Here is a 20656-nt window from a genome sequence, read left to right as displayed (position 1 = left end):
CCGGGGGCACTGTGGCGGAGCGTGGCACCAGCCCAGAGAGCAGTAGAGCAGGAGTACTATTTACTATGCAGTCTAGTATGCTTGACGCCAGTGCATGCAACGCACGTCACGACACGGCACGCCCGCCGGCCGGCCGGCCGGGTGCCGGGGCTCGCGCGTGTGGCCGCGTCGACTTGGTGGACACCCGTGGCGGCGTGTCCTAACAAACGGACGTCCGTCGTCGGCTCGTCGCCGTGGCCGCCTCCTCGGCGCTCCGCGACGACGCGTCGTCGGTGGTGCCCTGGCGCGTGGCTGTGCGCTCCCGGCCCCTTCGGTGGATCTCAGCGGTTGCGATGCGGCGCCGCGGTCTCGCGGAGGCGCCAGGACAGAGGCTTTTACCTGTGTACATTAAAAAAAAATGTCACACTCTTACGTATTCCTTAAAAGTTGATCGTCACCTACATACCCTCGCTCGAATTTTTCTTTTCCCTCACGCCATTCCGTCGGCATTTGCTCCTAACGGTGGATAACGGCTCTAGAGAATGACTCAATTGCCCTTGGGCTTGTATGTGCGTCTGAACTTTTTCGTTTCTCCTGTGCCATTGCCAGACCAATTGGCTTTGGCGCCAGACCTAGCACAGCGTATGCACGCACGTGGCGAATTCGGCAGCCAGCGCTTCCATGGGCGCGCACGTTATCTGGGTCGTGATTGCTGGTGTCACGGACCGCACAATGAAGTAGCGGTTAAAATGTCACTATCTAATTCACTCATGTCGTCGTCTATTCTGGATAATGTATCGTTTAATTTTCTCTTTGTTTTCCTTTTGCAATCTATAAATGGCACAATTCTACCGGTGATCCTAGAGAAAACCTGCAGGCCGGTAACGTGCTGGCCCAGGACAACGGTCAAACGTGTCTGATGTAATAAGTATAGATTTTGGCGTGTTTGACTGGACCAAAGCAAGCATACATCTATATCGTTGAAAATAATACTAACGCCACGTCCTTTTAGACCAAACCATAGTCTAATTCTCATGCAGATCGGCGGCGTTGATTAATTATTTATTTATTTTCGTGTCTTCATTCTGGGCTAGTTCTTCGTCGTTAAAGAGAGATGTTGACAGCAGTCAGCGTAGGGGCAGATGATACCGGGAAGCTAGCTTAATTTGCAGTCACCGCCGTCTGGAGGATTATACTATTTATTTATTTATTTCCATACGTCGATCACAATCACAAGTGAATTCTGCATTGAAGATTGAACCACCAGCAGCCGTCTTCGTTCAGTGACCGGGCTCGAGAGAAACAAAATATCTAGACATTGATTAATTTTGGTAATGGATATGATATTTGGTTTCTTTAGATTAGAAAAGGCGTATGAAAGTACAAGCGCGCGGACTACAATGCCGTCGATTGACAAATTAACCAAAAGGATCGACAGTGCAAGAAACGACGACGACACCAACTCATTTGATATGCATAAACTTTTTTCATTGAAGATCGATTAGTTTTGAAAAGAAAAAACTTGGAAAAGAAGGTTTCAACCAAGCACTTTCACACCTTAATTGTATGGCTGTTGCATCATTGCATGCATGCATGCCTTTTTGACGTCGTACCTACCTGCACTTACAATACGAAAAAACAAAAAACAAAAACATATGGATCCATCCATCGCCATGCATGACGACCAGACGATCTCCGTGTCCGCGATACACATACATATGAACCGATCGATGCATCGCCTTTTGCGACCACCTTTTTGTTCGCATTTGCCGGTTGGGTCGACGACACGGACACGGCCCGATCCAATGGCGATCGTCGTCGATCACGCGTTGTTCAGTGGAGCCCAAAGCAAGACAGCAAGAGCGAGTGGTTTCATATATATATACGAGTGAAACGACACAGAAGAAGCAGGCAGACATCAGAAAGTGGCTACGCCGTTGTTTAATCCTAACGGACCGACTCGTGCTGTGCCGCTTGCGCGACAGCAAAATGCCAAACTCAACTCAAGGAGGGGCCCTGGTAGTGGGAAGCTACGCGTAGTACGTTGTTGAAGCTTCGCGTGTCAGGGGCCTTTTGCCTTTCTGTGTTTGGCGTCAGAGGTGAGCGCAAAGCTTTTCTCGACAGGTTTGAACTTTGAACCGGATTAGAGTAGTGTGGCCGTGGTCGTGGTCGTGGTCGCGCCGACAGCGTAGCTAGCTAGTCCCGCGTTCCCATGGAATTATGAGAAAATGTGCGTGCGTCACAGGCCCAATTCTATCCGTTTATCTCCTGGTTAATTTAAACCCATATATAATTCATGATTAGAGAACATATATAATATACTACCCCGTTCCGGTATACCAGGCGTGCTCCCATTTTTTGCTTAGACCGTTTTAGCAGGCGTGCTCAGTACTTTGAGGTGTGATTTAATGTAGCAAGCTAATGCATGCATACATTAACGTGCGCACGCGTAGCCCACGGACCGGACACGGGCGGCACACCCCGCCCACCATCCTCCGCGGTCTCCGCCCCTGTCACCCAGACCCGCGGTTCGTGACACCAGCAATCACGGCCCAGATAACGTGCGCGCCCATGGAAGCGCTGGCTGCCGAATTCGCCACGTGCGTGCATACGCTGTGCTAGGTCTGGCGCCAAAGTCAATTGGCCTGGCAATGGCATAGGAGAAACGAAAAAGTTCAGACGCCCATATAAGCCCAAGGGCAACTGAGTCATTCTCCAGAGCCGTTACCCACCGTTAGGAGCAAATGCCGACGGAATGGCGTGAGGGAAAAGAAAAATTCGAGCGAGGGCATGTAGGTGACGACCAACTTTTGAGGGGTACGCAAGAGTGTTGCATCTTTTTTAAGGGTACACAGATAAAAGCCTCACGAGGACAAGGGCGTCATCAGAAACAGCCCAACAGCCCATAGAGACCCAGAGCAGGAGTTTTATGGGCTGTGTGGTGCCACCAACTGCAGATGGGCCGTAGTCAAGCGCGTTTCAGCTGCCCTCGAGCATCTGGAAGCTCTCAAAAAAAAAAAAAAAAATCCAGCAACATCTGGCATGTGGTTCACGCGTTGTGAAGCCATAAGGGAAGGTTAGCTACGAGTACTCCTAGTTGACAATATTGCCTACGGTGAAATGATCGTGAGACGCGTCCAATAAAGACGGATGATGGCATATATGGACAACAAGTTTGGGTGAAAACTTGACCAAGCGTATGGTGGTCAAGTTGGATGAAAGATTCCCAAGGGTGCGTAGGGCCGGCATAATTTCTTTCTCGTTTCGCAGGAGACCGACGACGACCTCAAGTCAACTGCAAACACCGGCCGACGTATATGTGACGGCCATTCATTAGCTAGGCAATTAGCCGGTTGCATTGGACCGGCCGCTGATTTGAGCTCATATTTTCAGCATGGATCGGTGCAACAGAGGTCTTCTCTTCGAGGCTCCTCTAGAACTGTTCTGGCTCTTCTTTTTATTTTAAAAAACAGCTCGTTTGTTAGAGCTACTTTGAAAGCGGAGCCGAAGCCAGAGATGAAACCTACCAAACAAGGCCTCGTTTAGTTCCGCAGAATTGGCGCCGCCCAAGTTACTGTACCAACATGCGGTGCACTGTATCGTTTTGTTTTTATTTAGTAATAATTGTCCAATCGTTGACTAATTAGGCTCAAAACGTTCGTCTCGTAAAGTACAACCAAACTGTGCAATTAATTTTTGATTTCGTCAACATTTAGTACTCCATACATGTACCGCAAGTTTGATGTGACGAGAAATCTTCTTTTTGCATAGTGCCAAAGTTTGAAATTTGGGGTGAACTAAACATGCCCCAAGACTAAGGGCGCGTTTAGTTCTGAAAATTTTTGGCTTTTGGCTACTGTAGCACTTTCATTTGTATTTGATAAAAATTATCCAATTATGGACTATTTAGGCTTAAAAGATTCGTCTCACGATTTCTCGGCCAACTGTGTAGTTAGTTTTTTTTTCGTCTACATTTAGTACTCCATGCATGTGCCGCAAGATTCGATGTGACGGAGAATCTTGGAAATTTTTAGTTTTTGGGTTGGAACTAAACGGGGCCTAAGTCCCGAGTTGGGGGCTTCATGAGCTGAAAATTAAAGCAATTCTCATAAAATATAGTTGTAGTACGTGTTTCAGTTAGTGCATGTGAGCATGTGGCGGCTGAGGCGCGGCGGTGTCTCGGGAATGGCTCTCGGTCTCAGCCGGATACAGGATACTGACCGGTCAAGTCATCGGATACAAGTTCTTTAATTATTCACGTATTTCCGCCACGGTTCGCTACTAGTACTCCCTCATACCCATCGATATGATCGATCGCGCGCTCAAGAAGCACCACAAGCTAGAAAGAAATCTGCACGGCAGTAATGGGCTCGGCGAGCTTACTGCTGTTGCCGCTCCTCCTGCTGTCCGCCTCCGTGTCCATCTCGGTACCCGTGACCGCCGGACAATCCGGCGACGAGGCCGCCCTGCTTGCGTTCAAAGCCGCGGCGATCAACGGCGGTCATGGTCATGGCAACCCGCTTGCTTCGTGGAACAGCAGCAGCGTTGGTGACTTCTGCGGTTGGGAGGGAGTCCTGTGCGGGGCTAGGGACCGCCGAGTGGTGGGCCTCAACCTGACCTCCCGTGGACTCACCGGCACCCTGTCTCCGGCCATCGAGAACCTCACCTTCCTCAGGACACTGAACCTGACCTTCAATTGGTTTGAAGGGAGCATCCCTCCGAGCATCGGCCACCTGGTACGTCTTCGTAAGCTTGACTTGAACAACAACATGCTCTCCGGAGCACTGCCTGCCAGCCTCAGCTCCTACGTCAGCTTAACTTTCTTGGGAGCCAGAACTAACCAGCTACATGGTCGTATTCCTGTTGAGCTTGGCCGCAAGCTCACAAACCTTCGAATCCTCTCTCTGGGAAACAATAGCCTGACGGGCTATATCCCAGTATCACTAGCCAACATGTCATCTCTACACATTCTTGATCTGCGTAGAAACCGGCCAGCTGGAAGGCCCAATACCAACTGAACTTGGCAGCATTGGAGGCCTAAGACTCCTTTATCTCCAAAATAACAACCTCTCAGGTGTGCTTCCACACTCTGTACAATTTGTCTATGTTGCAAGATTTCTTTGTAAATTCAAACTCGTTGTCTGGAACTATCCCTACTAATATCGGCGATAGGTTCCCCAACATAGAAACTCTCAACTTTTGTGACAACAAGTTTCATGGAACTATCCCAGTTTCACTATCCAACCTCTCTGCTCTCATGAACATTCAGCTTTCTAAGAACAATTTCTGGGGACCCGTTCCTCCTACTTTGGGGAGATTGAAAGGTCTCCGTTCCCTAATGGTATATGACAACAAGATAGAAGCGAATGAGGAGGGGTGGGAATTCATCACCATGCTATCGAACTGCAGTCAGCTTCAGGATCTCGATCTCAGCCATAACTCCTTCAATGGAAAACTTCCTAGTTCAGTTACAAACCTATCGACAACTCTCAGATATCTTATGTTAGGAGAAAATAGAATTTTCGGGTCTATTCCGACCAACATTGGCAATTTGGTTGGTCTGGAAATATTTGGCATTGAGAATACATCCATATCAGGAGCGATTCCAGAGAGCATTGGTAGGCTTGAAAACCTGGTTGATTTATACCTTTACAACACTAACTTGTCAGGCCTCATACCTTCATCACTAGGAAATCTTACACAGTTGAATTTGTTTGGTTTATACAATGGCAACCTAGAGGGGCCAATTCCAGCAAGCTTCAGGAACTTAAAAAATCTGGTTGCCCTTGATCTTTCAACGAATCAACCGAATGGTTCAATCCCTAGAGAGGTTTTCAAACTTCCTGCGCTCTCATTCTACTTAGACTTATCATATAATTCGTTGTCTGGAGTCTGGACCACTTCCTACTGAAGTTGGTAGCCTGACAAGCATTAATCGACTGCTTCTATCAGGAAACCAGTTGTCTGGCAACATACCTGATAGTATTCGAAAATGCGAATCATTGGAATGGTTATTCCTAGACCAGAACTCATTTGAGGGCAGTGTACCGCAATCTGTGAAGAATTTAAAAGGCCTTGATATACTCAACATGACCATGAACAAGATGTACGGGAGTATTCCTGATGCCCTTTGTAGTGTTGTTGGCCTACAAGAATTGTATCTAGCACACAACAACTTGTCAGGTTTGATCCCCACATGTCTTCAGAAGTTGACATCATGGTCAAAATTAGATCTGTCCTTTAATGATTTACAGGGTGAAGTGCCAAAAAAGGGTGTTTTTTTAAAATGGAATGAACATGTCGGTTCAAGGGAACGATGGGCTTTGTGGCGGAATACCTAAGCTTCATCTAGCTCCATGTTCCATATTTGCTTCAAAAAAGAAGAAAAGGCATTTATCGAAATCCCTTATGATTACCCTAACATCAATCAGCGTGCTTGTATCTTCAGTTTTAGTAGTTATACTTATTCAGCTGATCCACAAGAAGCTCAGAAAAAGGCGTGAAACTCAACACATATCCACAACTGAGGAACAATATGAAAGAGTTTCTTATCATGCATTGTCAAATGGAACCAATGGGTTTTCCGAGGCCAATTTGGTTGGACAAGGAAGCTATGGCATGGTTTATAAATGTACTTTACATGATCTGGGCACTACAATAGCTGTAAAGGTTTTTAACACAAAGCAGTCTAGGACTACTAGAAGCTTTGTGGCTGAATGTGAGGCACTGAGAAGCGTGTGTCACCATTGTCTTATTAAGATAATCACTTGCTGCTCAAGTATCAATCACCAGGGTGAAGAGTTCAAGGCACTAGTTTTTGAGTTCATGCCAAATGGTGACCTGAAGAGTTGGCTCCACCCAGAGTCTGACACACTTGCTCAGACAAATACTCTTAGCCTTGAACAAAGGTTACACATTGCTGTCAATATCTTCGATGCTTTGGACTATCTTCACAATCACTGTCAGCCATCAATCATTCATTGCGATCTCAAGCCAAGCAACATCCTTCTTGCAGAAGACATGAGTGCTCGAGTTGGAGACTTTGGCATATCAAAAATCCTTCCAGAAAGTGCTAATAGAACCCAACAAAATTCAACTAGCACAACTAGAATAAGAGGCACCATCGGTTATGTTGCTCCAGGTAATTGATATAGTTATTTTGGTATCTGCACATTATTCCTAGTTCTTTTATGAACATAGCGTAGTGACTTTTGTTCTTTTGCACATTCATAGAGTATGGCGAAGGTTCTTTTGTCTCGACACAAGGTGATGTTTATAGCCTCGACATATTACTTCTTGAGATGTTTACTGGAAGGAACCCAACAGATCAGATGTTCAGTGATTCATTGGATCTGCACAAGTTTTCAGAGAATGCACTTCCAGAGAGAATATGGGAGATTGTTGACCCAACAATTTGGATGCACATAGATGCTAACAACAGAGCTACAAGAAGTAGAATTCAGAATTGCTTGGTTTCTGTTGTTGCTCTTGGAATATCCTGCTCGAAGAAACAACCTAGAGAATGGATCCCAATACAAGATGCAGCTATTGAAATGCATGCTATTAGAGATTTGTATCTTAAATTTGTCGGATCTCATTTGGTGGATCATGAAGAGTAGCACCTTCACGCTGCTCGGCTACTGGAGGAGGCCGCGTTGCGTTTTTTGCGTCGTTTGGTTGGTTATCTATTTGTCCGATTGGTCTCCATTAGTGTTGCTCTGGTATTTGTTTAAATTCAGCTCGTGTTAGATATTCGTCGAATATGTGTACAGTTTGGTTACGCTACGACTTGAGTTGTATTAGGGGCTAGGATAGAGTTGGAGTCGAACTCTGTATCCTAGCAGGCCATAAATATGAGGCAATCCCTGTTGTAACCATGATATGACTCGGCAGCTGGTTTGGATGGCTACGAGACCGCGGGATCGCCCGGATGCCGGTGTAGCCGCTGTTTTATGGGGAGGAGCGCCCATAATCATTGCCCCGAGGATTAGGCACATCACCGAACCTCATTAAAAAACATCGTGCCTTGGTGTCGTTCTTGTTTGTGTATTTTCTTCTATGGTGGTTATGCTTCCGCGTTTATCGGTTAGTAGATCCGTTTGGGTCTGGAACTAACCATGCACTCTAACAAGTGGTATCTACAGCCAGCTTCATAGAAGAAGATCATGGGAGGTGCAATGTATATGTTCCACACCGCGCAAGGCTTGCACGAGTGTCCGAGAAAGGACGTACATGGTGCAAGGTGGAGCATAGCGGCAATCGACGACACAATCGGTGTAGTTGGAAACTTCGAGCGGGTGGCTCGGACCGCCCAATGGGCTGCAATCAACAGGGATTTGTCTAGACATAGAGATCGGGTTGATGACGGCTGGTGGCAGCTGTTCGATAAGGGTCGGTTAGATGTGACAGCCAAGTTCGACGGTGCGGCTGAAAGACGTCGTGAATGAAGACGGCGGCTTTGACTCGTGGTCAGACTAACGGGTGGTTGATCTTGATCGGAGTGGTCATTGCATGATTAGCAATGATGGTGGTAAAAGCCACGGTCATGGACTGTGTTGTTTTGATGGAGCGGTGGGTGTACTTTTGGTGCTGCAGATGTCCAGGTATTGGTAGGCGGCAGGCCTGATGTGCGGTAAGGAGTCTCTTGGATGGATCTTGTCTTGGGTGTTTGCATGGTGGATCAACCCGATGTCGGTGTAGCTGCTATATTATGAGAAGGAGCGCCCATAGTTATTGCCCTGAGGATTAGGCACGTCACCGAATCTCATTGAGAAAACATCGTGCCTCGGTATCGTTCTCGTTTGCGTATTTTCTTTTATGGTGGTTATACTTCCGTGTTCATCGGTTAGTAGATCTGTTTGGGTCTGAACTAACCATGCACTCTAACAGCTCGGACGCGTTTGTGTTTGGGACTTGGGCTAAGATAGTTTGTAATAATGTGGTCTTATTCTACCCTGAGTAGATGAAGCCGGATTTTTATCCTTTATCTGATTATCTGAAAAAATGAAGAGTAGCAACAGTTCACAATGATTTTCCACTATAATGAATACGTAGAACTAGAAATGGGAACGATGCCTACAGACGATCATTTACCTAAAACTAGTATAATGTCCGTGCTAACGCTATGGTGATATTAGATAATTCAAATCATACTCAAACATGGAATGAGATTGACTTATGATTCAAAAAAAATGATACGAACACACAAAAAACCCAAGCCAAGCCTCATATCTATCCAAGCTGACAGACTCAGAGTCCGACTCAACAGAAGTACGAGATGCCAAGCTTTGACAAGCTCGTTTATAGGCATGTTTCATAGAGGATTTAAACATCAACATCTTTTGTTTCACATGCTTGATCTCTATAGCTTGGGAAACCAAGGCAATGATCCCAAATATACAGGAAAACACATCTTTGAGAAAGCATGCTTAGGAGTCAAAATTGTTTGACAATTTATTAAAGGCCACCTGGTCACCACAATCCAAGTTATCTCCATAGTAGCAGGACACTCATAGTAGTACCAAAGCCATGATATCTCTTGGACAAGTGTCATTCTCGGTGGGGTTTTCAATTGCCAACAAAAACACAATGGTATGATGGTTGCTTCCTCCAAATAGTTGCTTCAAATGCTAGGGTGGCATTCAGTTCCAGTAACTCTGGGTGGTTCAACATATCATGTTTTAAACTTTTGCAAGAGTAACCAATAATGACACAAACTGATTTAATATTGTATACATCAAAGCAGGTGATGGCCAATGAAAATCAGTTTTCATACATGTCTATATCAGAATAGCATGTTGATCTGCTTGTTTCATAGCACCTTGTCACTTTTCAGATTCTAAAGTCACTATCCTCAAGCGCAAACAAAGGCAAATCAGGGCCCTCAACTTGCACTAGTGTGCTGCCACTCAAATCCTGAAGCGTCTCTAGGTTCACATCTTTGTCTTTTTCTAGTTTGAATAATGGTAGCCATCATTGAAAGCAACATCTGTGCAGCAGCTATATAAATTTAAATTTCCCTCTTGTCCATCTAAATGAAAAAAATTACTAAGCTAAAAGTCATTCATCTCAATGCCACGTAATAAGCATAGATGGCAGTCACTGCAATGCCCGTACACACATATCATGTATATGTTCATCTCAAAAAAATGTCCTTTTAGAAAAAGTAAATTTATTATAATTTCCATGTCCACACAAGTTACATCATTCTTCCAATATTTTGTTATTTAGATGCTCAGATCTCATTCTATCTCTCTAATCTATTGGACCACATAAGTAATTCTTTCTTTCTCTAGGTTCGCATCCTTTTCTTTTTCTAGTTTGAATAATGGCAGCCATCATTGAAAACAACATCTGTGCTGTAGCTAAATAAATTCAAATCTTTGCCCTCTTGTCCATCTAAATAAAAAAATACTAAGTTAAAAGTCATTCATCTCAATGACTTGTATTAAAAGTCATTCATGTCAATGACTCATATTAAGCATAGATGACAGTCACTGCAATGCACCAAGACCCTAACTGCAGCTAAGCTTTGAACTGATACTCCTGCTTGTGGTAGTCTGGCTGGAAAAGAAACTCTTAGAAACAACTTATTCCAGAAAATAAGACCATGGCTTGGAATATGAAGACAGCTATACAAGTATAAATTTTTTGTTTGCAACATAGATCAGTTTCAATGAAAATATCTTTTCACCAACAACCTGAAACCCATTACCAACCGTAAGAAAGCAACACATGCTATGAACCGGCAACTTCATGGTTGATAAACTTTGAGTAATAGGCAGCATGAATCAATTGAAGCAAATTAATGAATACAGACAAAGAAAGTATCTGCTGGGAATTTTCCGATGGCAATAACTTTGCTCTATGTTACACGGATACGTCCAGGAAGGCGCGTATCGCGTACCCGATACATATCGGATATGGATACGTGTCCGATACGCCAAGGATACGTATCGTCGGAGTATCCGAATTTTAATAATTTTTGTGAATATTGGATACGTGGGCTGATACGTATCGACCTTATGGGATACGGCCCGGCCCAATAACAGAGTCACATATCCTTTGTCCCCGACACCCTAGCCAGCGATGCCCGCACTCTTGCACGCCCGTGAGGCCACGACTCGCGCTGCAACACTGCGCGGTGACGGCGCATCCCCCGCTCGCCGCCCGTCGGCCGCCAGCGACAAGCCTCCGCCTCGTGCTCACCTCCCATCCCCGTCCCATCCCCACCCCATGCCGATCATGCCGCTTCCGCCAGCCCCTCTCCACCACCTGCCATCGGAGCGAAGGTCGCCGCGCCGACCGCCAAATCCTCCTCATCCTCCTCCCTCTCGTCCCCATCCGCCGCCGCCGCCGGCTGGGCTGGTGCGGAGTGGACGGACGGACGGAGATCCACACGCCTCCGGCTCTGCTGCGTCGTCGCTACGCCGGCTCAAGGTCAGTTCCCTCTCCTCCCCCACCGTGGCCCAAGTCTCCAGCGGCCCAACGACCCACCGCCACCGCCGCCGCGTGGTCCATTGCGTACTCGCTAGCTGCAGCTTGCTTCCCGGGGTTAGTTTTTTTAGATGGATTTGATGCGCTGCTAAATGTATGCAGTTCGTATTGATGAAGTTAGTCTTATTGATGAAGTGCAGTGCTTGTTGCTTTGCTTGTATGGAGTATTAGTCTATACTCTGTTACTCCTGTTAGTGAAATTGCTAGTGTATGCAGTTCGTATTGATGAAGTTAGTCTTATTGATGAAGTGCAGTTCGTATTGATGAAGTGCAGTTCTTGTTGCTTTGCTTGTATGCAGTAGAGAGTAGATGGCGTCTCCAAATATGAGCAGTGCTAGTACTTGGAGTCTTGGAGAACTCGAGAATGGACAATTGAAGATTTGAAGAATGGAGATGCTTCTGAAGTTCCGGTCTTTGCTTTGGCTAGTACTTGCTATTGCAAGGTAATTTACTACTTTCACTCTTTCACAATTTTAATATGCGCTATTATCTATATTTATTAAAAAATAGTAAAACGTATCCGCGTATCGGGTTTCTTAGGAAATTGTTGTATCCGTGTATCTGTATCCTTCCGATACCGATACACGTATCCGTATCCGTGCAACTTAGACTTTGCTTATTCTTTTGTCAAACAAAGCATGTAGTATGTTTAGTTGTTTCTTATTTGAGAGTAAACATCATCAGTACGTATAAAAAAAGAACTTACAAAGTAAAGAACAGACTTGGTGACATACCTGGAATAATAGCAAGGCTAGTCTCTAGCAAACTAAATTTTGCATCCTCGCCTGAAATCATTTTGAAAATAAAAACAAATGCATTCATTTTAGTGAAAGAAATAAGCAAAAGCTTTTCCCCTAAGCATAAGACTGTCTCCAACCGGGTAGCCATTACGGCACCCAAACCCATTTTGCATCGTCCAGGAGGAAAAAACGACGTCCAACGGCGTAGGCAAATGAACGATGCATTTTGCATCGGCAGCGAGTCGAGACCCAAATATAGGTCCTCTGTCCGTCTCTCTCTCTCATCGATCGCAAGTCCGCAACCGTTTCGCGGGAGGGGAAAGAAGAGGAACGCGCACGCGCAGGCGATTGGGCCGTCGGCGTCTCGGCCTCGGCGGCATCACCGAGCTAGGCTTTGAAGGTACGACTCCAACCCCACCGTAGGCAGGAGGACGACGTGAGGCCGCTGCGGCTCGCCTGCGGTGTCGCTGCGGCTCGCCTGCGCTGCTGCTGCCGCTGCCGCCGCTGCTCGCCTGCGCTGCCGCTCGAATGCGCCTCCGTTTCCTGCCTCTGCGGCTCCGTCCTCGCTGCTCGCTGCTTGGCGGCACCGCTCGCCTGCGCTACTAGGGCCGCTCGACTGCGCCGCCGCTGGCCTGCCGCTGCCGCTGTCGACTGCGCCTCCGTGGCTCCGCTCTCGCCGCTCGCCACCACCGCACGCTTGCGCCGGCAGCTGCAGCTCCCTGGGCAGCCCGCCTTGTAGGTGATGGATTAATTTAGTGATTCACTGGTTTGGGGATGGATGGGGAACCAGCTGACCCTGCTACTTGTGTCCTTGCCGGCTCTGCTGATTTGAGGATTTGGGGATGTATTGGGAACCTGCTTGTGATTTAGTAGCAGCTTATCCCCCTGTGAAACAGAGAACTATGTTTACATAAATTCAGTACCAAATCCCTTTCTCCTATGATGCAAAGAATCATGTACCATGCATGTATGCCTATGTGTTAAGTTCTATGCATATTTTGTGCCATGTTTAATTGTATCTTTGTTGCAATAGGAGGATGGATAACATTTTTAGTGGCTCAAGTGGGCACCCTGGCGAATCTGAAGAAATGTTTGGGGCAGATCAATGGGCTTTTGGTTATTCTGCTGCTTTGCAATCTCTAGATGTTCATCCAGACCCCCAGGTTTATTGCAGCCATGAATCTGATGGTTTGTTCTATTTATATATCAATGAATCGATGATTAACAATTCTTCTTATGACTAGTTCAACATGCATGGCTCCTCCCAGATGTCTGGCCCACCTATGAATGGGCAACCTAGTCAGGGGTTCTCCATTGACAAGAACCATGTGTCTCAGGACGCTCCAACATTGAAAGCACAGAGGCCTCGAAAAAAGGGAAAAGTGGCTAGGAGAGGAACTGCATTCACCAACGACGAGGACATTGTGGTGTGTTCAGCATTTCTAAATATTAGCAAAGACCCTATTACTGGTAATAGTTTACAACGTTTTTTAAGAAATCTTTGTCCCTTTGGTGCCCAAATAACATGGTGTCTTGCAGGTGTGAATCAGACTTCGGGTGGTTATTACAAGAGGATGCATGATTATTTCAATGAGCATAAGCCTGAAGGGTCCAACCGTAGCCAGATTGCGATTCAACATAGGTGGGCATTGATCCAAAGAGCGATGAACAAGTTCTGTGGGCTCAAAGAATCTATTGATAGGCTGAATGAGAGTGGAAAAAATGAGCAGGATCGGGTATACTTTCACTGATGTTGTCCTCCATCTCTCTAATTTGTATATGTTTATTTTCTAACCGGTGTAATCTATATTCATATGCGCAGATAGATGATGCTGTAAAAATGTACGAGAGGACAGAACCTTTTACCATCATGCATTGCTGGAAAAAACTTCACAAGGAGGCCAAATGGAACAATAAGTTTCTTGAGCTAAACAACTCTACATCACCTGATGTAATGCCATCTCCTGCAACTCAAGGCCATGCAAAATCTGGGAATGACAATATAGACACATCACGGCCTGAGGGCAGGGATAGTGCAAAGAGGCGTAGATAAAAGAGCTTCGTAGAGACCTCATCATCCAGTATGGCTGTTGAAGTCCTGCAGCGGTTGCAGGAGAAATCAGAGAAGACCGAACAGAAGCAAGACCAGCAAATGGCTGAAATCCTTAGCAGGAAGGATGAAAAAATTAAGATTCAAAGGGATCTTTTCAACCTTCAGAAGAAGCATATGAAGATGAGTATGCAACAACAAAAGAAGGAAAATAAGATTAGGGAGAAGGAATCAGAGGCTAAACTGATCACAGCTGAGGCTAGTATTATGTCGGTTGACATTGAGAAGGTCCCCACTTATCTAAAAAACTATTATCTTGGCATGCAGCGGAAAATCATGGAGAGCAGAGGGTTCATCGGTCCCTCGAACAATGAAGACTAAGGAACGTGTGTGTTGAATATATGTTCAAAAAAGTTCACTTGAGTTAAACTTTTGTATCATGTGAATCTATTCCTGTTATCTGTCGTGAACCTTTGTACTGTGTGTGCAACTTTCGTTCAGTTGACTAGAACACATTTGCTATAATCTGGCAATGTCTATTTGTGGCTTATGGTAATGTACTGTGTTCAGTCTATCAGTTTCACTTTGCAGCTGAATGTCTATTTGTGGCTTCTCTTTGCAATATGCTTGGTTGTGATTGGATTTGGAATCACTGTCAGGCTGGGAGGTGGTGCTGCAATATTTTTTTGGCTGGGAGGTGGCCGGCTAGGAGTTGGTGCTGCAATAGTGCAGATATTGCTTGAAAAGCCACTGGATAATGAAACTCTGTCAGTTTGTAACGTAAAATTGATGTGTCTGAAAAACCTTGATTAAAGTTTGAACAATTATTTATTTGACTTTGGTATACCTTGCTGACATTATATTTCCTGGATATATCAGCTGTATTATGGCATCATTTTTTTTGTTTCCATTTTTGACACATTTCTGAATTCTGATGTATTTACAGATCAGAAATCCTTTGTTTGCCTTTCTGTGTGATTTGAAATGTCTGTGAATGTTCACGCTCTTCGTCACTTCAAATATCCTGTAGTTTGTAAAATTCTTTTGTTGATATTTATGGCCAGATGAATTTAATATATAATTGCTTCAGTGAATGTTAACCTGTTTGCAGGGTTAGTCCAAATAAATAAGAAACATGGTACAGACTCATGTTGATGAGCAACCAAAGGCGATGAAGTGAGATACTCCTTCCTTTATTCATATAAAAGCTACTGCCACACCATATTATGAATGATTATTTTACCCATATCTTTATTTTCATGATTCCAGTTAGCTCTATTAACTCATAATTTGAATGGTTCTATCAACCACCTGTAAAAAGAATATGAGTACTATTCATCTATATTCCTGACTTATTAAAATCTCCCATTGTATTTTGGGTTCAAATGGGGTATTCTTTGATGTCAGGAAAAGGTTTATCCTGGCCAATTCCCAGTGTTGACCTGGGAAAAGCCACTGGATAATGAAACTGTTAGTTTGTCATATAAAGAGTAAGAATTATGCAAGTGATTAAATACATACGGTAAAAATAGGGGGAAAATGGGTAGCTTAGAAATGTAATATATTTATTATAATTAGACAACAAAATACAAAAGCTCCTGTAATTAGGATCATCAGGCAACTAGTATATATAGTTCCTACAACTACACACTTTAGAAACACGTGAGCTGCCAACAAAATACATCAGGCAACTGAGCCTACACTTACAGACTCTATGATCAGTCTGCCAACAAAATACTTCAGGAAACTAAACCTACAACTACAAACTTATGTTTCTGTGATTAGGAGCAAAAGGACCAGAGCATTGGCCGTATAGCTTCCACAAGTGTTCCATCAGGTCGTGCTGAAGCAATGCTGCCGTCTCTCTGTCCTGAATAATGTTTTGTGCATCAACAAGTTTCTCAACTCCCCGGATTTCTCTATCCTGGTTAATAGGTGGGTCAGCCACTCCAGGCCATTCTGATGGGTGCACAATCGGCAGCTGAACCCCGCGCTCATCTTCAACGACCATGTTGTGAAGTATGACACAAGCACGCATGATGGAATTAAGTACTTTTGGATTCCATAAACGAGCTGGCCTATGCAAGATTTTCCACTTAGCCTGTAGGACACCAAAAGCTCTCTCCACATCCTTTCTACATGACTCTTGTCGCTCTGAAAAAACCTTTTGCTTGTTGCTAACTGGCATTGGTATGCTTTTCACTAGTGTAGCCCAATCGGGATAGATGCCATCTGCTAGATAGTATCCAAGGGAATAGATGTTGTCATTGACATGGAACTCAACAGAGGGTGCCCTCCCGTTAGCCAAATCATCAAAAACATTCGAACGATGCAAAACATTAATGTCATTGTGAGACCCTGGTAAACCAAAGTAAGCATGCCAAATCCTAAGATCCTCTGTTGCCACTGCCTCAAGTATTAGAGTTGGCTTGCCTTTATGCCCTCTATACATGCCTTGCCAACCAGTTGGGCAGCTAGACCATTCCCAGTGCATGCAATCGATGCTGCCTATCATTCCCGGGAAACCTCTGGCCAAATTGACGTTTAATATGTGCTCTATCTCCTCACTTCTAGGAGGACGAAGAAATTCTTTGCCGAACACCTCTATCACAGTCATAACAAATTCCTTCAGGGTCTCCAGGACAGTACTCTCTCCCATTTTCAAATGATCATCCAACTCATCAGCTGGGCCTCCATATGCTAGCATCTTTACAGCCACCGTGCACTTGTGAAGAGCAGAGAATCCTAACTGTCCAGCAGCATTTCTCCTCTGTTTGAAGAAGGTATTCTTGGCAGTGACCTCATCCACTATCCGAAGGAACAATTCTCGTCTCATGCGGAACCTACAGCATAAAATCAGAATTGTTTATCAAATTAATTCAATGTGTCATGCAAATGGAAACTAGGCCAAAGATTGTACCTCCTTCTAAAATGTTCCTCATTGTAAAGTGGACGTTCAACAAAGTAGTCCTGATTTAGTTGCCGATCTGCTGCAATTCGATCACGCTTGTAAGTCTTATGGCCTGGCACCGAACCTCCCCAAAAGCGCTTTTGTGGCGTCTGGGTGAGGACGACCACCGCAGCCATGATCTCATCGTCCCTGGAGTATGTTGCGGCTGTCCCGAACATTGAAATTTTGACATAATTCCAAGCCATGGCAACGCAACTGCAGTCCAGGTCTAAAGCAAAGCTGATTGGTCAGTGTCTAGTGCAAAATAATCTGTGCACCCCCAAAATAGGTAAACAAAACAACCAGGCAAACATGGTCAGGTAAATTCAGTAGCAACCTGATGCAGCAGCAAAGGTTGCAATGTTGCTGGCAACGCTGTGTCCAAACTCCAAAATCAATAGCTCCTGGAGTTTTCAAGCACCAGGAAAGTGTTGTGCTGTTGTCAGAGTTGCTACTTTGTGATTGTGTAATCAAATGTGGCAATTTTACTTGATTCTCCATGGGCTTGCAAAAATGAAGATACATGATCATCAAGACCAAACACAAACAGAGAGAGATGCATATTTGATCAAACAGCTAGAGTTGTCTGTACACTATGTGGTGTTGCAGATTTTACCTAGGCCAAACTCATGAATACAAGTAGATTGTAACATTATCATGGATAAGATTCAGGGAGGCAAACAGGGCTAAAAAAGCAGAACAAGAAGCATACTTTTGGGTTGACAAAAAATTAATTTCCACCTCCCGACTTTGCCTGAACCTTGCTGGGATGCAGTGGCGAATAAATTAGAACCTGACAATTCACAAGGATAAGCTGACCAGCTTTGTGAAGAAAAAACTGAAACATTCCCATGGGCTTCAACTGAGGTCGTTGTCGCGCGATCTAAAGAGGAAGGATAACCCAATCCAATCGGGCAAACCCTTGGATAAATGGATTAGATTGCTACTCCACTCCACCAGGCGGCAACAACAGGATCAGGTGACGGAAAGGAAGTATGATTTGGACCCGATTGGTCGTTGCTCACAGCATGTATAAAAAATAAGAGCGCGTACAGCTGAACTCATTACTAGAACGATTCCATCCAAGCAGGTTAGGGTTGGCTTACCAGCAAAGCAGAGGAACTCAAATGTTGAATCTCGACTCCATCCCTAGCAGCAAACCCACCAGCAGCACCGCCGCCTGGCTCGCCTGCTCCGGAGCAGGGCGGACCTCGATCTCACGAGGAAGGCGAGACGGATGCCTCTAATTTCGTTCCGAGTCAGTCGAGCTCCCAGGCAGCAACGGCAGACAATTTGGTCCCGAGGCAGTTGAGCTCCCAGGGACGCCGCTCCGCCTCCGCCGCGCCGCTTCCGCAGGGATTCCGCCGGCTACCTCGCTGCCAGTTTGACTCCCTTCTCACACGCAGCCGGGGCGGCAAGATAATCCCGCCATGGAGCCAAGCCCGCAACGCACGATACCCTCCCTCCGTTTCCCGCGAAATTTTCATGGTCCGCGCGCGAAGGAAACCGTCCGTGTTCCGACCTTTCCTTCTGCGTTCGTTGTTGGAGAGGGAAGCTTTTAGGTGCGTGACCTTTTTGGTTGAGGGCGACGCATATCGCGAATAGGTCTCCTATTTTGAGTCGGATTGTTGGAGATAGTCTAAGATGGATGCAGATTGGAATGACTACCACATATGTGAAGATCTGACAGAGCCAATTAAAAGGCATTTGAGAATGCATGTCATGAAAAATTGGTCTGGATAGCTTTATCTAAAGTTTATTTTTCATCACCATGGATTTTCTATTTTTTCTAAAAATCTGATAGCAATGTATAGACCTCAAAGGATGAAAATGTAGATCTTAAGGAATTAATGAAGTCCCTAACTTCAGTAGGGCCCGTCAACCTCCCTTCCTCTCAACATAAAAGACATGCAGTAAATCATTGCATTCGTCATTTTCTGTAAAACGGATACATGGTTTAGTTTCATAACTGATATGCAAAGGTCAAATATAAACAAATGGCTAGCACTTGTTTAGCAAATCAAACAAATTTCTTTATAAGCAACACTGTAAGCAGCGGCACCTGCGCCACCTGGTGTCGGCGGTGTGCAGCTGGAAGTCTAGGACGGGGTAGCAGAGTGCTGGGGCTGTGAGCCCCTGGCGGCTAAGACGGAGGACGACCAGAGCGTGGGGTACTGGGGTTGCAGAGCTTTTCATTGAGGTGCCGCTGCCCCTCCGCTGGTAGCTCGTGCCGCTTCTGAGGCCATTGGCTAGCCTCGCCGAAACCCTAGCTACGTGAAAGCCCTTCCTGATGTCCTACCCTCCGCGCATGCCCGCCATCCACGCATAGGGTGTGCCGCTGACCGCCCGTGCGCTGCGCTCCGCAGCTGCCGTCCGGACGCCCACTTCGCCTGTTGCCGTCGTGGCTAGGAAGATGGCTGAAGGAGTTCGAGCATTTTTTTCAGGGAAAAAGTGACGAAGGAAATTGAAAGGGATGGGCAGATCGAACCAAGATCGTGCGCACGAAGGGGTGGACGAGGACGGTGGAGGAGACGATGGAGCAGGAGGCGCTGATCTGCCGATGAGGCCGAGATCCCTGCTTGGTCGCCGGTCCTAGCCGCCGCCGCCTCGGGATCTCGAAACCCTAAGCGAGTCAAAACATGGGAGGGAGCGTAGGTCGGGTGGAGTGGGGATGAGCGTTGTCTGAGCTTTTTTCCGAAAAAGGTAAAAAAATATGGTTCGTGGGAATCGAACCTAGAGAATGGGGGCTTAGGGACGGGGAGCCGCGGCATGGAGCGCGTTTGAAGCCTCGCGTGAGAAGCCTGGCATCACATAATAGTGGCCATAGGATTTGGTACGGGTGATTTATTAGTCCTTTATTTTAGTGGAGACGAATTCATGCATGTATTTTCTTAGATACACAATGGTTAGAGGCTCTCAGCGGGGGATGTTTTTCTGGAGAGATCTAGTATAGTTTTGATTGCTCCATTATAGTAGAGATAATTGAAGATGTATATGAAGCTTTAGCTCTCTAATTGTTTGCTCTATTTTCTTACATTAGTATATGCAAGTATAAAGAAGTTTATAAATGATACATTTTGTAGAGAAATTAGTAAGATTAACCCTGGTATTGCATTAAGAAGAAGACCTTCTCACAGAGATCGATAAAACCTCTGAACCCCTGTCCCATCCATAAACATCGTAGTCCATGTGAGAACAACCACGACCAGGGCCGGGTCTTAGACCTGTGCTTTGACGTGACACAGATGAGAGGATTTTTTTACAGAATTGCTATTAAATAACCGACTGTTTTGCTAGCCCTGAGCAACCGATTTTCAGGCCATTGGATCTTGTACGTGGTGTTGTTTGGTCTGTCCTATCTTGTTGTCTCTGGCTCCAGTTGTGTCTTCGTTACCTGCCGGTCGCTGTTGCGCCGCCAGGCCTTCTCCCTCCGCCTCTAAC

At 45.6% G+C, this 20656-nt stretch overlaps 2 protein-coding genes, 1 long non-coding RNA gene and 1 pseudogene across 3 annotated transcripts; 2 read left to right on the top strand and 2 right to left on the bottom strand.

The window, feature by feature from the left end:
- The first annotated feature begins 4164 nt into the window (after nucleotides 1-4164).
- Nucleotides 4165-7598, top strand: LOC136500131 (receptor kinase-like protein Xa21; annotated as a pseudogene).
- Nucleotides 7599-10022: 2424 nt separating this feature from the next.
- On the bottom strand, nucleotides 10023-19616 carry LOC136501969 (uncharacterized). The gene is made up of 3 exons (XR_010770391.1): nucleotides 19032-19616; nucleotides 12210-12260; nucleotides 10023-10542 (listed from the first exon to the last, which is right to left on the bottom strand). It is a non-coding gene; the product is annotated as an uncharacterized lncRNA (long non-coding RNA).
- Nucleotides 13253-14268, top strand: LOC136501897 (uncharacterized). Its single transcript, XM_066497423.1, has 4 exons — nucleotides 13253-13378; nucleotides 13460-13685; nucleotides 13755-13951; nucleotides 14038-14268. Exons 1-4 carry the CDS (start codon nucleotides 13253-13255, stop codon nucleotides 14266-14268), a joined length of 780 nt encoding a protein of 259 aa, XP_066353520.1.
- LOC136501895 (protein ANTAGONIST OF LIKE HETEROCHROMATIN PROTEIN 1-like) lies at nucleotides 16025-17421 on the bottom strand. The gene is made up of 2 exons (XM_066497421.1): nucleotides 17186-17421; nucleotides 16025-17108 (listed from the first exon to the last, which is right to left on the bottom strand). Exons 1-2 carry the CDS (start codon nucleotides 17419-17421, stop codon nucleotides 16025-16027), a joined length of 1320 nt encoding a protein of 439 aa, XP_066353518.1.
- Nucleotides 19617-20656: the final 1040 nt, after the last annotated feature.

The sequence above is a fragment of the Miscanthus floridulus genome, chromosome 13 (genome assembly GCF_019320115.1).
Source record: "Miscanthus floridulus cultivar M001 chromosome 13, ASM1932011v1, whole genome shotgun sequence".
Taxonomy (NCBI): Eukaryota; Viridiplantae; Streptophyta; class Magnoliopsida; order Poales; family Poaceae; genus Miscanthus; species Miscanthus floridulus.
This window is presented reverse-complemented; position numbering and strand designations above follow the sequence as displayed.

What these genes read in the sequence shown, in the direction of transcription:
- LOC136501895 (XM_066497421.1), bottom strand. Translation starts at nt 17,421, where the DNA reads ATGGCTTGGAATTATGTCAAAATTTCAATGTTCGGGACAGCCGCAACA. An exon ending in GAGGAACATTTTAGAAGGAG is followed by an intron (nt 17,109 to 17,185) that starts GTACAATCTTTG and finishes TTTATGCTGTAG; the next exon opens with GTTCCGCATGAGACGAGAAT.
- LOC136501897 (XM_066497423.1), top strand. Translation starts at nt 13,253, where the DNA reads ATGGATAACATTTTTAGTGGCTCAAGTGGGCACCCTGGCGAATCTGAA. An exon ending in ATGTTCATCCAGACCCCCAG is followed by an intron (nt 13,379 to 13,459) that starts GTTTATTGCAGC and finishes TCTTATGACTAG; the next exon opens with TTCAACATGCATGGCTCCTC. An exon ending in TAGCAAAGACCCTATTACTG is followed by an intron (nt 13,686 to 13,754) that starts GTAATAGTTTAC and finishes GGTGTCTTGCAG; the next exon opens with GTGTGAATCAGACTTCGGGT.